The sequence below is a fragment of the Gavia stellata genome, chromosome 3 (genome assembly GCF_030936135.1).
Source record: "Gavia stellata isolate bGavSte3 chromosome 3, bGavSte3.hap2, whole genome shotgun sequence".
In the NCBI taxonomy this organism is placed as follows: domain Eukaryota; kingdom Metazoa; phylum Chordata; class Aves; order Gaviiformes; family Gaviidae; genus Gavia; species Gavia stellata.
In genome coordinates this window covers 45,498,773-45,511,115 of record NC_082596.1, presented here as the reverse complement: position 1 = coordinate 45,511,115, position 12,343 = coordinate 45,498,773, and the positions used below count along the sequence as shown (strand labels likewise).

At 34.5% G+C, this 12,343-nt stretch overlaps 1 protein-coding gene across 1 annotated transcript in view; it reads left to right on the top strand.

Annotated features, from left to right (window-relative positions):
• SNTG1 (syntrophin gamma 1) overlaps nucleotides 1–12,343 on the top strand; it is a 159,484-nt gene that overhangs the window by 128,428 nt on the left and 18,713 nt on the right. The window contains 2 exon segments of the mRNA XM_059815621.1: nucleotides 2,819–2,971; nucleotides 8,888–8,980. Coding sequence (XP_059671604.1) covers nucleotides 2,819–2,971; nucleotides 8,888–8,980 — 246 coding nt within the window.

The window sequence follows — 12,343 nt, the reverse complement described above, 5'->3', positions numbered from 1 at the left end:
ACTGATTAGAACTTTTCTAATAAAAGAATGTTCTCATTTTCATATATAAATAGCAAAAACATGGATTAATATTGTAGATCCCATTTAGCCCTTCTTTCTCTTTTCATCCTCTAGGTTTAATGCAATGCTTAGTAAAATGTAGTACAATTATTGCTAGCAATGTTGATAATAAAATACACAAGATTTTATTTTAATAACTTCAAAGACTTTTCTGAGATTTTTGTATTTTTCAAACACATTTTAACAGAGTTCAATCTCAGTAAAACTTTTAACATTTCAATTTTCACAGTCTACATGAGAACGGATCCCTTTTTCATAGCCAGCATATTCTTCTCAGTAGGAAAAAAGCCTGTAAAAATGGGAGAGTCTAACAATGTAATTAAAAGCATCAAACCTTAACTGGGCCCAGCAAAGTAGAGATATGCATTCTGTAACCGATCACTGCACTAAACTTCCTCCCATTTAAAAACAGGGGCTATTGCTTCAATTTCTTTAATGACAATGATTCTTTTGATCCCACATAGTGCCATAGTCTTGTTTCAAATAAGGTTTAAGAGTTTGTGTTAGTAATAATTAATTGTTCTCTACTGACTGCTGTCAAGAATAGGGGAAGATGAATTAAAAAAATTTTTAGTTTCTTCTGAGGTTGTAGCTCTGAAGAGCTAAAACCTTCCCTGGGAAAGATATATACCTTACACATGAATTTTGTCAGACTCCATGCTGAATAGTTCCATTTGGTTATGGACCAACAGGCCCATTCAGTCAGGTGTAGCTCTGGGAGTGTATTGAGTTTAAGACCCTGCTTAAGACCTGTTAAGACAAGAAGTGCTGTTACACTATACAAAGTAGCTTTTCTTCCCTGGAGCAGTGAGGGTCAGCCAGTGCTTTTACTCATCCAGTTCCTATTGATGGAGTTTATATACTCAGGTGCTAGATGATATGTTTTATGTTGCTACAGATATCCACATTGTCACAGTGTGCTGTTCTGTGCGCTTTGAGGCTGACCGTGGAGTAGAGCATAAGTGTCATTCACAACAACCTAGACGTTATGACCTCTTTTTTGAATGCTGGTCAAAACATACTGTAAGCAGAATTGACATTCTAGTTTTAGCAGAAGGGCCTGAATGGAAAGAAAAAAAAAAAAAGAAAAAAAAAAGACACGAAAGTATTTTTCATTAAGACATGGGTTATTATTTAGCTACATCTAACTAGTTCAACTACACAGCCCTTCGAACACTTGGAAACAAAATCTGTGAGAATATTAATTTTTTCAGAAGGGTGTTTTTTAAGATCTAACAGCCGATGTTCATTCTAATTTTTCCACCCATGACTTAATTCTATTGAGCTACTAAGCTTAGGACTTGATGGAAGTAAGGAAGGAGATTGTTCCACAGTGACTGGTCATTTTAAAATCTGAGCAACTTGGTTTTGTCATGGTGATTGCAAAGAGAGCATATGTTGCCTCCATAGCTGATTGTTCTGGAAACTGTAAAGCAGTTTTGAACCAGGAGCATTCATAAATGCATGCTGTACTAGCTTTCTTGAGCAGATCTGTCACATGTCTACTGAATGAAAAGAAAGAGGAGAATAGTGCTTACTCTACCATTGCCTACTTGTCTGCCTGAGAGTAATATTTTCATACAGATTCCTGTTTTATGTATTTCCATTCTCAGTCAGCTTTAGGTTCCTTGGTTCTCTGCCCCAGAGAGAGCTGGCTTGAAAAATGTAAGGTGCTCTTCCAGCTTGTATCAGCTGGTTATGTTCCCCTTGGTTTATTCAAGTTGTGTATAACCAGAATGCATTACTGTCCTATGAGTCACCTTTACTGATCTCAACTGTGTCCTCTGCTATGGGGTAGCATCGTAGAAATTGCACCCAAGCTACATATACCCAAATTTCCAGATGTATTTGCAAGGGCAGCTGGAGAGCTTATGGCTTGTTACAGCTGCTTTGTTGTAGTAGGGACAAAATTAATTAAAACTGCTTCTGCAAGTGTATTTTTCACAAGGATGAATTGCATGCCAGAATTTTAGCATAAAGCATCCTGTATTAAAAAAAATAAATTGAAAAACATTTTAGTGATTTATTTCCTGATTAACTTGGTTATGCTTTGATTTAGTGTCAATTACAAATGCTAGCAATCATTAAATATTATGTATTTATAACCCAGTATCCATTGTGTCATGTTATGTTGAAAGTAAAGCCAAAAGTAACTTCCTCCTCCAGGTCCAAAGCCAGCAACCTAACCACTGGCAGCCACTATAGTCTCTACTGACAGTATGCAGCTATGGACAAGTTTTATGTTGGATTTTGTAAGCCACCAGAAATAGGAACTTGTTTTGTCTAGCCTCTATAGGGAAAATAGGACAGATAGACTTTTCATACTGCTTAAATAAATCTCTTGCTTCCTTTGGCCAGCCTTCCAGAGTAGGATGGGTGAATCAAATAGGTCAGAGAAGTTGATATTTGTGTTCCTCTCATGTGAATAGAAAGTGGACACCTGTTATAGAATTTATTTAATTTAAAAGTATATAGCTGATAACATTTTTGAAAAGTGATTTGTTAAAATATTGGAAGTTATGCCAGATATGATATGTTGTTCTGCACCATTCTGAATATAGGTGTCCTGTTTAAAATTCATTGAAATGTCAATGTTTAGACCAAACCCATAATTTTCAATTCCTCAGCTCTCAGTAACTACTATAGTATTATATCATTAAAAATGCCATTTAAAAATGTTAGGTTTGAGGCATAAATGTTTGCAATTAAAAATATTAATTGATGTATGCCAGATTATATAACTTCAGGTTTTCATCAGGACAGTGATCTACTGGACCGGCGGAAACATTGCTTCAGTGTCCAGTCTGAATCTGGAGAAGATCTTTACTTTTCTGTGGAACTAGAGGCTGACCTAACACTATGGGAAAAAGCCTTCCAAACAGCAACTTTTTTAGAAGTTGAACGGATACAGGTGAGAACAACTGACTTGATGATTACCTTTTGGTACATTAACAAATCAGGTCTATATGAAATAATGATGCAATTTAAGAAATTCTCTGACCTCCTCCAGCTCTCAAGTTATTATTGTTTTATGTATGTATTTGCATAAAAACCCTTTTGGTGTTCCCAAACAGTTTGCAGTCTAACGTTCAGAAGAGATCACCTCAAATGCAATCTTTACGTTATTATGACTAGGTGATACGTATTTGTTAACTAAAGTTCATGGACAGAAGAGGAAAAACAATCTATAGATCAGGGACAAAACAAGCTGCTTAGATATCCTTACACATGGTCTTACATGCTACTTTATTTGTTATTGGAGAGCGTAAGAGAACCTTGTAGGAATTAAATTGTCCTTGTAATAATCAGGAATGAGAGTACACTGAGTAAGAGTATTTACTGGATACAAGCAAGAACAAAATTGTACCTCAGATACATTATTCTTTTTTCACACATTTCTTGTTTCTTGTGTATTTACTCAATTGTTGGATGACAGAGTAGAGATGGATGACGTTCAGGTACAGATTACTAGCAAATTTTTATAGCAAAATTACATATCAGTATGTTTAAAGATAACTGTTTTTCTCACACAACCAAAAAGTCATGTTTTTTTGATTTAAAATAGGAAAAAAAAAAATCTTAAAAAATACATGTGGTTGGAACAGCTTTAGTTGATGTTGCCATGAGTTATTGTGTATACACATCTAAAAAAGTTGTATTAGCATATTAGCCAGTGCAAGTATTGGCTAATGATCACTTTCCCTGCACTCATTTTCTGCATCCTCCTGGGAATGTAAGCACTGACAGTTTTTTATTTAGACAAATAGTTAGTTATAGATTAGTCCTCTTCTGACCTGTAAACCAACACATGCAGATGGACTGAATTAGTGTGTACTAATGATGATCCATTTGGCAAAAACTACATTGCTGTCAGTTTTAATGTATATTACCTTTGTTGGAGGAGGAGTCAAAGAAGGTTCAACTTTTATCTTTAAGTTTGTGAACTCTGCTACCTTTTACAGGAGCTATTCTTACTTTTTGAATTCTGATTGTTGTGCTGAAAAATGTAAGTGTAATTTTTCTGTATAAAAATAACAACAATGTATAGCCTCTGCTACTAAATATTTGAGATGCTTTGTCTTTCTCATATAAGTGGCTGCAACATTGTTTGCAGAAGGACTACTGTGCCATCAGTAAAAGAATATATGGAAAATTTCTGGAATAACTTTTAGCCCAGAAGCCACTTCATGTTTGTTCTTCTCTAATATTGATTCATACTGTAGCATTCCTAGTTTAGTTTTTTTCTCTTGGGTTTTAGAATTACATTTATTCAAAATTGCTCCCATGTTTCCCAAAAAGAATTTTCCCAATAACCTTAGCCTCAGATTAATCTTAACCTTTCCACCTTTCTTTTCACTCTATTGACATTCAGAGTAGCAATTATGAACTCAGAGTAATGATTTCCTGAGATTGATTGATTATAGCAAATTTGTGAAGATGGACAAACAGTCTTCTCACAATCGATTTTTATTGTGGAACTCACACTTATGATTTCATCTTTTTTTCTTTATTTTCTTGCTTCTCTTTCTATATCTCAGTTTGGAAAAATATAACTGGTCTTGGCCTCCTCATTTTTCTTTCAGCAATCTGTTACTGCTTTCATCCACCAATTTGCAGATTCAGATAAAGTCTGGTTTGACTAAGTAGTGTTATAATTTGTCTCCGACAAGTTCTTTCATTGCTCTGTGCGAAAAAAAGGTGACATGTCCAAAATCGAATTATCAACTGTACATTTTTACTAAAATTGTGTTTTATGCAATCATATACATATGAATATTAATATTTTATGTGAATGATAATCCAGCTGTGTGCAGGTTTGTCTTACTATGAAATAATATAATTTTGAAAATATAACTGCAGTTTAAAACTGCCATTTAAAATTATTCAAATGTGTTGTGTACTATTCCATAATCATACAAATAATCACAGTTACTCAACAAGTATAAATTGGCATTAACCTCCATGACAGATTAATCAGTGCCCTATTCTGATGTAGTTCTAAAGAATACATCACAAATGAAAATATTTTTAAAATGCCTCACTATAAATATGTAATAAATTCTGTTTAAGCCTAATTCATAGCTTCTGCCAGAGGTATATCTAAAATAAAAATTACGCAGGCTTTTTTTTATATTAGAGGAGAGATAGTCAAGCTGATAATAGTTTAGCAATAATATGTGGTACAATACTGTAGCGGTGCCGTTGTGGTAGTTAGAGTAGTAAGAGATGCTAATCCATTTTCATAATTACCTATTAAAAGAAAAAAATTTTAGTTGAAGTGGAGGTACTTTTTCCTTACTATCTCACAGCATTGTTATGTGAAGCATCTGAGACTACTACAGCTTGCATAATGATGTGCAATTATATATGATAGTGAGGTTCCCTTTGTGTTCCTGCTACTTTATGCTAAAATTTTAACCACTTCCATCATTAATTTTTTTCTTGCTGTCCTTCTTGTTTGTATTGTAGTTGTTTGTTCCCTAATATAAGGATTATTGTGTAAGCTGCTTTGTGTTACAGTACTTTAAAGTTTGTCTCCATTGAAGTTGAATCTGAGTTTGAAAGTCTGAATTAAATCTTGGACTTATAGTATGGTTTCCCTTAGCTTCAGAGATAGCTTACACTAGGTTTACAATGTATCATTCTTTCCATAATTTAAACTGTGTGTATTGAGGGAGTAGAATCTAAGGAACAACTTTGGGTTGTCTCCTTTAGCCCCTGCCTGACCCACTGAATTATTCATAAACCAAATTTAAGATTCTGTATTCTGTGAGAGAACAAGAAATAAGTGCGGAAATGTCTTCTTCTTCTATTGGGATGGGAATGCTTCAGTTCTGATAAGGTTTTCATGAGCTCTGTGTTAGAAATCAGCAACCAAAGCCTAACATCCACAGTATATATTGTTAATAGTCAATTTTAATGATTTAAAGTATTTGTTAAATGTATAAAAAATTTAAATTATCAAGTCTCCTGGGAAGAATTTCTGCATTTTTGTTTTCTGCGAATGTCTGAATTAAAAGACAAATTAAAGAAAATAAAGATGAGAAAAATCTTAACAGAGTTAACAAGCGTCTGAAAGTTCACATTCCTACTCTGACCTGTGACCAGAATCGTGTGCAAGTGCATACAACACATGCATAAAGCAAGGGACATTCTGCCCCAAAGAAACTAGAATCTCGCTGTCTAGACATCGTTTTGTTATTCTCACATTTTTGCTTCTCTGAATTGTTTTGAATATCATGGAATACAGGGTATGAGGGTTTAGACTGGTCTTACATATAAGTAAAGAATAAGTAAAGAATCAGCTGCTACTGGTGGTCTGCACCTCATAATGCAGTTTCTTCCTACCAATAAACACACTGAGCTGAACTAGATGATACTTCACAAACTGTGCACTGCCTTTTGTAGAAAGAACCTTCAGTGTGGGAAGCAGGTTGCTTTTTCAGTGCAGCATTGAACCAAGACTGATATCTCCTGTTTCTCATAAATCTTAACTTCTCAGTCAGTCTAATTAGCCCAGGCACATTGCTGTGCTTAAACACAGGTATCTGTGCCAGCTCAGCGTGATGCTGCAACGCGCATTGTAGGTTGACCTCTGGTGTTGAGGAGGGAGGTCAGATGAGTTAGACGGCAATACATATTTTAAATCTGATATACTGTCTCCTTGCCAAATTTTAATTCTCAGTAAAGGCTCTGTGTCTGTTCTAGATATCTTGGAGGTCTATAAATAAAAATGTAGTTTGCATCTTGTAGGAAGTTAGCAAGATAATTCTACAAAACTGTACATTTTTTGCTTTGCGTGCAAAACCTGAACATTTTTGCATATGTTATTTCATTAAGTAGTAAGTCACTGTGAAATACATTACTTTACACTCTTTTCTCCTACTAATGAGATGTTGCCAAAGGCAATATCCTCTCCTTTGATAACAACACTGATTTACGATTAAAGTTTACGTATTCATAGCAGTTTTATGGTGTAGCTGCTCCAATTTGCTAATATAAACACAAATACCATATGACTGCAACATCACAGAGCTGAATCATTGAATTTGTAATTAAAAATTTTGGGGGTTTATGCATGAGTAGTTATAATGATGAAGTGCACCTCTATACTGTATGAATTCAGATTTTATACACTCAGTGAAGTACATTAAGTTCTTTCAGCGTTGGAAGCTACAAGAATAGACCAGTCGCTGCTTTCCACCTCGGCAGGAGCAGTAGGAAACCTTTCATTTACTGACGGACAGTTACAGCTTTTGAACACCTTTGGTGGATCATACAGTAACATGATTTACTGTTACTCAGCAATAACGCAAAATCATCATGTAAGGCATGTGTCATGGATTGTTTTTACTTCTGAGCTATAGATGGTCATGTTTTGTCTATAGACTGGCTTAAATGCTGCACTTGTGCCCCACTGAAAACTAACAGAGAGTGTTCTTCAGCTTCAGTGATGGATATCACTGTGTTCGAAACCTGGATTCTACAGCTCCAAGGTGTGTGCACAAAGATTAACCAACAACTGTTTGTAGTTGAGATTTGATTTGATTAATTAAAGCAATTCACTCAAACATTTCAGTTCCAGAAAAGAAATCTATACTGAAGTGTAAGAAAATAAAGTTTAAAATAACTAAAGAATATATGTATCTCTCTCTCTCGATGAACTTTTCCATTTTCCTTCATTACAATGTCTGTTTCAACTCTTAGAAGCTGTTAATGAGCCTTTCAGCTTCTTGTGTTCTGGGGAAGACCATTTAGTATCCAAAGAGCCCACCCAAAAATATAAATAAGTAAAGGCATATAATTTATCCTTGATAAGGAAAATGCCAAAAATAATAATACATACTTTTGTAACACTGATAATTTAGTAACTTAAATTCTTCCCATGTTTGCAGTTCATATTTTGGTGCTTTGACACACTATAGATCATGTAAGACTTTGGTCTTATTTCGTACATTTAGTGGCTACAGCAACATTTGAAGAATATAACTATATTTCATTTAATCTGGAGGGTAAAAATTTCTATAAAATAAGAATGGTTTCTTTAAAGAACTTACATCACATTTGGAAATGTTTTCATTTTTTTACATATTTTGAGATGAAAAATACAAGTTTGTCATTTTGTACCTGAAGTCAGCCTTCAGGCACAGCAATAGTTTTGGTACTGAAAATAACACTAATAGGTGTCTCACAGCAAATATTAAAGTGTGATGTTATGGAAATAAATAGATGCATAGATTTAAAAATCATAGAATGAGAAATTCTTTTAGGATTTCAAGGTTTCTCATAGAAACCTTTGAGATACATTGGTCCACTAGCTGAAGCAAAAAAGGTATTTCATATGATTATGTCAATTGCTACATGATATGAAATACTACCTTTTTCACTGAGATTTAGGACAACAGAAAAACAGTATAAACAGCGTACCAAAGAGATATTTTACATGTGCATTTATTTTTTCTTAAAAAGCTAAAAGCAATATATTAATGTTAGAGGAAGTTACTCTTCACCAAAACAAATAGGAGAGTTCGAAAATAATGAAACTTCTCTTTTAGTGGTTGCTGTTGGTAAACCACTGAGGCAATTCTGATTTATTTTTTCCGTAATAGAAGCAAAGTCTCCTTTTACAATACTTGGAAAAATTCATCACTGATATAATTCCTTAAATTTGAAATGCACTGGCAATAAATTGCGCTATTTGCAACACAAAATAATAATTTTGAGATATATAAACATTAAAATAAAGACACAGAAATTATAGTCCTAGAAATAATTTGAATAAATGTTTTCTGTGGTAATTTACCTTCTCTGATTTTTCTTTTCACAGTGCAAGACGTATGCCTGTGTTTTGGAGAGTCATCTTATGGGACTTACCATTGACTTTAGCATGGGCTTTGTCTGTTTTGATGCTGCCACAAAGGTAAAATTCCAAGACTTGTTTCCATCACATTATTATTATTCCTCATTATTTCTTATATTTTGGGAGAAGTAGTACATCTTTATAATGTACATCTTTTTGTTATCGCAACAGATCATCTCTTGTCAAATCTCTTGTGCTTTACTTTAAAACTCAGGCGTGATTTCTAAATAATGTGAGAAGTTGTATTCTGTTATGTACTTGTTACTGAAAGGTCAATACCACTACCAATCTGAAACAAGCATCAAGTCTTCATTCTTTAATCTCAAATGAGAGCCCAGACTAATTCAGTTAGATGTTTCTTTCTCTGGTGCATCCTTGGTTTTGAGAGGAAATAGTCTTGGTTTCAAGCTGATCTGTGAGATTTGAAAAGAACCTGCCTTTCTCTTCTCCTGTTTCATGGCTGGGAGTGTGTGTTATTACAGCAATTCTCAGTTTATGTTTTAGATATTTTTGTTCAGGTGTCTGTAAAAAAAGAAATCAGCCATAGTCTGTATGTCTCATGCTTAAAAAAGCTCAGTACAACTGATGAAATAGTTTGCTATATCACGTGAATAATATGACATCAACTTCCAGATTATATTAATGTAAGTCCAAATCTCAGTAAAATCATGGAGAGCTTACATACGTTTGCATTTGCACTAATTGCTAACAAGTACCAAAATGTAAGCAGGGCTTTATTGCTACTACTTGACATTGATGTTATGGGAGAATGTGAAATATTTTTTCTGAGTTCCACTTCTCTTCAATACCTGTCTTCCTTTGAGATGTTGCAGCATTGCCACCAGCAGTTGCTGAAAATGCCCTTTTCTCTCCTGAATATGCTCCTGTCCTCTATCTTAAGTCAACTCTTCCCACCACATTACTCCACTAATCAGAACCGTTTTATTCTTTCCACTCCATTCTACTGTTTGTTTGCCCAAGGTGTGGTGAATTTGAAATTAAAATACTTGTGTATACATATTTCTTTTTGTTAAGCAAATAGTCTTGTATGATTGATTCATCAGTGAAATACATGAACGTCAACTTAGGAGGTATTACACAAAAAAATCAGTGCAACAGAATTAAAATGCAGTGGCTCAGAAAAAAATGTGGAGGTTTCCCTTCACCCTCCAATAATATAGCAATGCTTTTGTATAAAGGTAATTTGCATCTCCTTCAAAATTCTTGCACATCTTTGATTCTCAAAAGACTTCAGACTCTTTCAAAGCCATGGTCTACAGTACAAGCATACACAAAATTTTAGATAGCAAAGCACAAGCACAACTGCCTTCATACATGTTACCATGGCTGAAGGGTGTGATACCCTTTTGGTATGTCCTTAGAACACATACAGCAGATTTCTAGGTACAGAAAAATGCTCTAGTAGAGATATAACTTCACTGTCTTGCTTTCTCAAATAAGTCATTGTGCCTTTCCAGTTATACAAAATTTCTGGAGACATCATCTTGGTGAACAGTATTACTTATAACACAGATTCTTCCTTGCCCTCACAAATAGATTATTATTTTTTTTTCTTTCATAGCAAAGAGCAGAAAAATATTTCAAGTATTAAAATTGACTACTGAAACACTAAAGCAATCGTTAGGTTTGCCAGCAGATTTGCATTCAGCTCTTCTCTTCCTGCTGCCCCATGTTCCCTACCAGGTCACATAAGTAGTACTAAAAATACATTATAAACTCCAACCCTAAAACAACTGCAGCAAAAAATTAGCATCTGACGTCCATTTCAAGGCAGAAGAATCCTGACTGGGTAGGTTGGGAACCTACTCAAACTAAAATCACACTGCACAACCAAGTACCAGAAGATCCACAATGAAGGAGCACTGGAGTGAAGCTTTCATGACTTGATGACAACCACAAGAAAGCCAAGAAGGAATTTTCCATCTTCCAGGTCTCCCAAGCTTCAGAAGGCCCATAAAGCATTGTAAGAGTACAAGGCAATTTTACTTTTTCCTCTTCCCTTCATCTGTAAAGCCATGAAAGACGGAATGAACCTGTTCCTTCTGGGGTGGCATCTAGCCTCAGCATCCAAAACATTCTGAAATTTTAAGCCAAGCATTAACCGCAGCTGAGTGTCTGGGGATCTTGAGGGTCTAAATACTGATGGAGGACACATTCACAAAATCTGAAAGAGGTTTCATCAAAGTGTGAAAGGGTAGCAGATGGGTGAAGGGATTTCCTTCAGGAAGGGAAGGGCTTCATAGTCATTATGTGAACAGAACAGACAAGTGTAGAATTCCTCATGAACTGGAGGAAAGACATTTTTATTGAAGTGAATAGACAGTAGTTGTAGTTGAGTTTTAGTTCTATAAGCCATAAGCAAAAGCTTCTTGGAGAATTTTCTCCTGGCAATCGCCATTAGGAGCTGTGTCACATATGCTAGTCGTACTGCCTTGCAGGTCTTCCTATCACTGTTCACCAGTCTTTGGGAAAACTCCTTCATTCATCTCACAAATGTTTCATGGAACATATAATGCAATTCTTTTGGTGCCCCAAAACTGATTATATTCTTCTGCTACCAATTAAAGAGCAAATCATCTAGAAATAAAAAAAGTCTAACAAAACCAACAAAGACTGTGCAACTCCCTTCAAAGTTAAGGTTTTGTACACACAAGTACAGATACACATTTTTGTGACTTGAATGGAAGTCATACATAAGCAAATCAAATGAGAAACTCTCCAAGTTTTCTAATCAGATAGAACAGTATTTATGTGCTCAACAGATTCCTTAAAAATGTTTTCAGGCTTCTGATACATTGTCACTTAAATAAATTGCGTAAGCATAAGTAAACTACTGCATAACATTCACAAAAAAGATTTTACATAGAAAATGTTTACATATAAAAGACGTAAAAATATTATTTTTAACTTCTCTACATATTATTTTGAAGCAGATTGTGTTACCTTAAAACTTTCAGTGTTGTAAGCAGAATGCAGTTAGTATCCTCAGAAACCTACCTTCAGCGTTGCACCTTAATTAGTTAGTATGTTAGAATAAAGTATAGCACCATCGATAAAAAAGAGGACATACTGTTTTGTTAGGTAATCAGGCATTAGGCAGTGTGAGGTGATAAAGATGGTTCTAATGCAATTGCATGAGAAGAGAAAAAAAACAATACTGTATAATGCAACATAATCTGTTGCCAAGTGACTGCTACAGTCATGCTATATTAAGTTTTCTTTTTTAATCACTACTGAATTGACTGTGAACTATTTTTTAATAGTGAATAATAATAATCACTAATAAAATATAATAAACTAATAATAATAATCACTAATAAACTGAAGTGAAGGCAAGTTCTTCAACTTATGATTTTAAAAGTTGTTCAGCTATTCTAATATTCGAGTTATTTAAGCAATGAA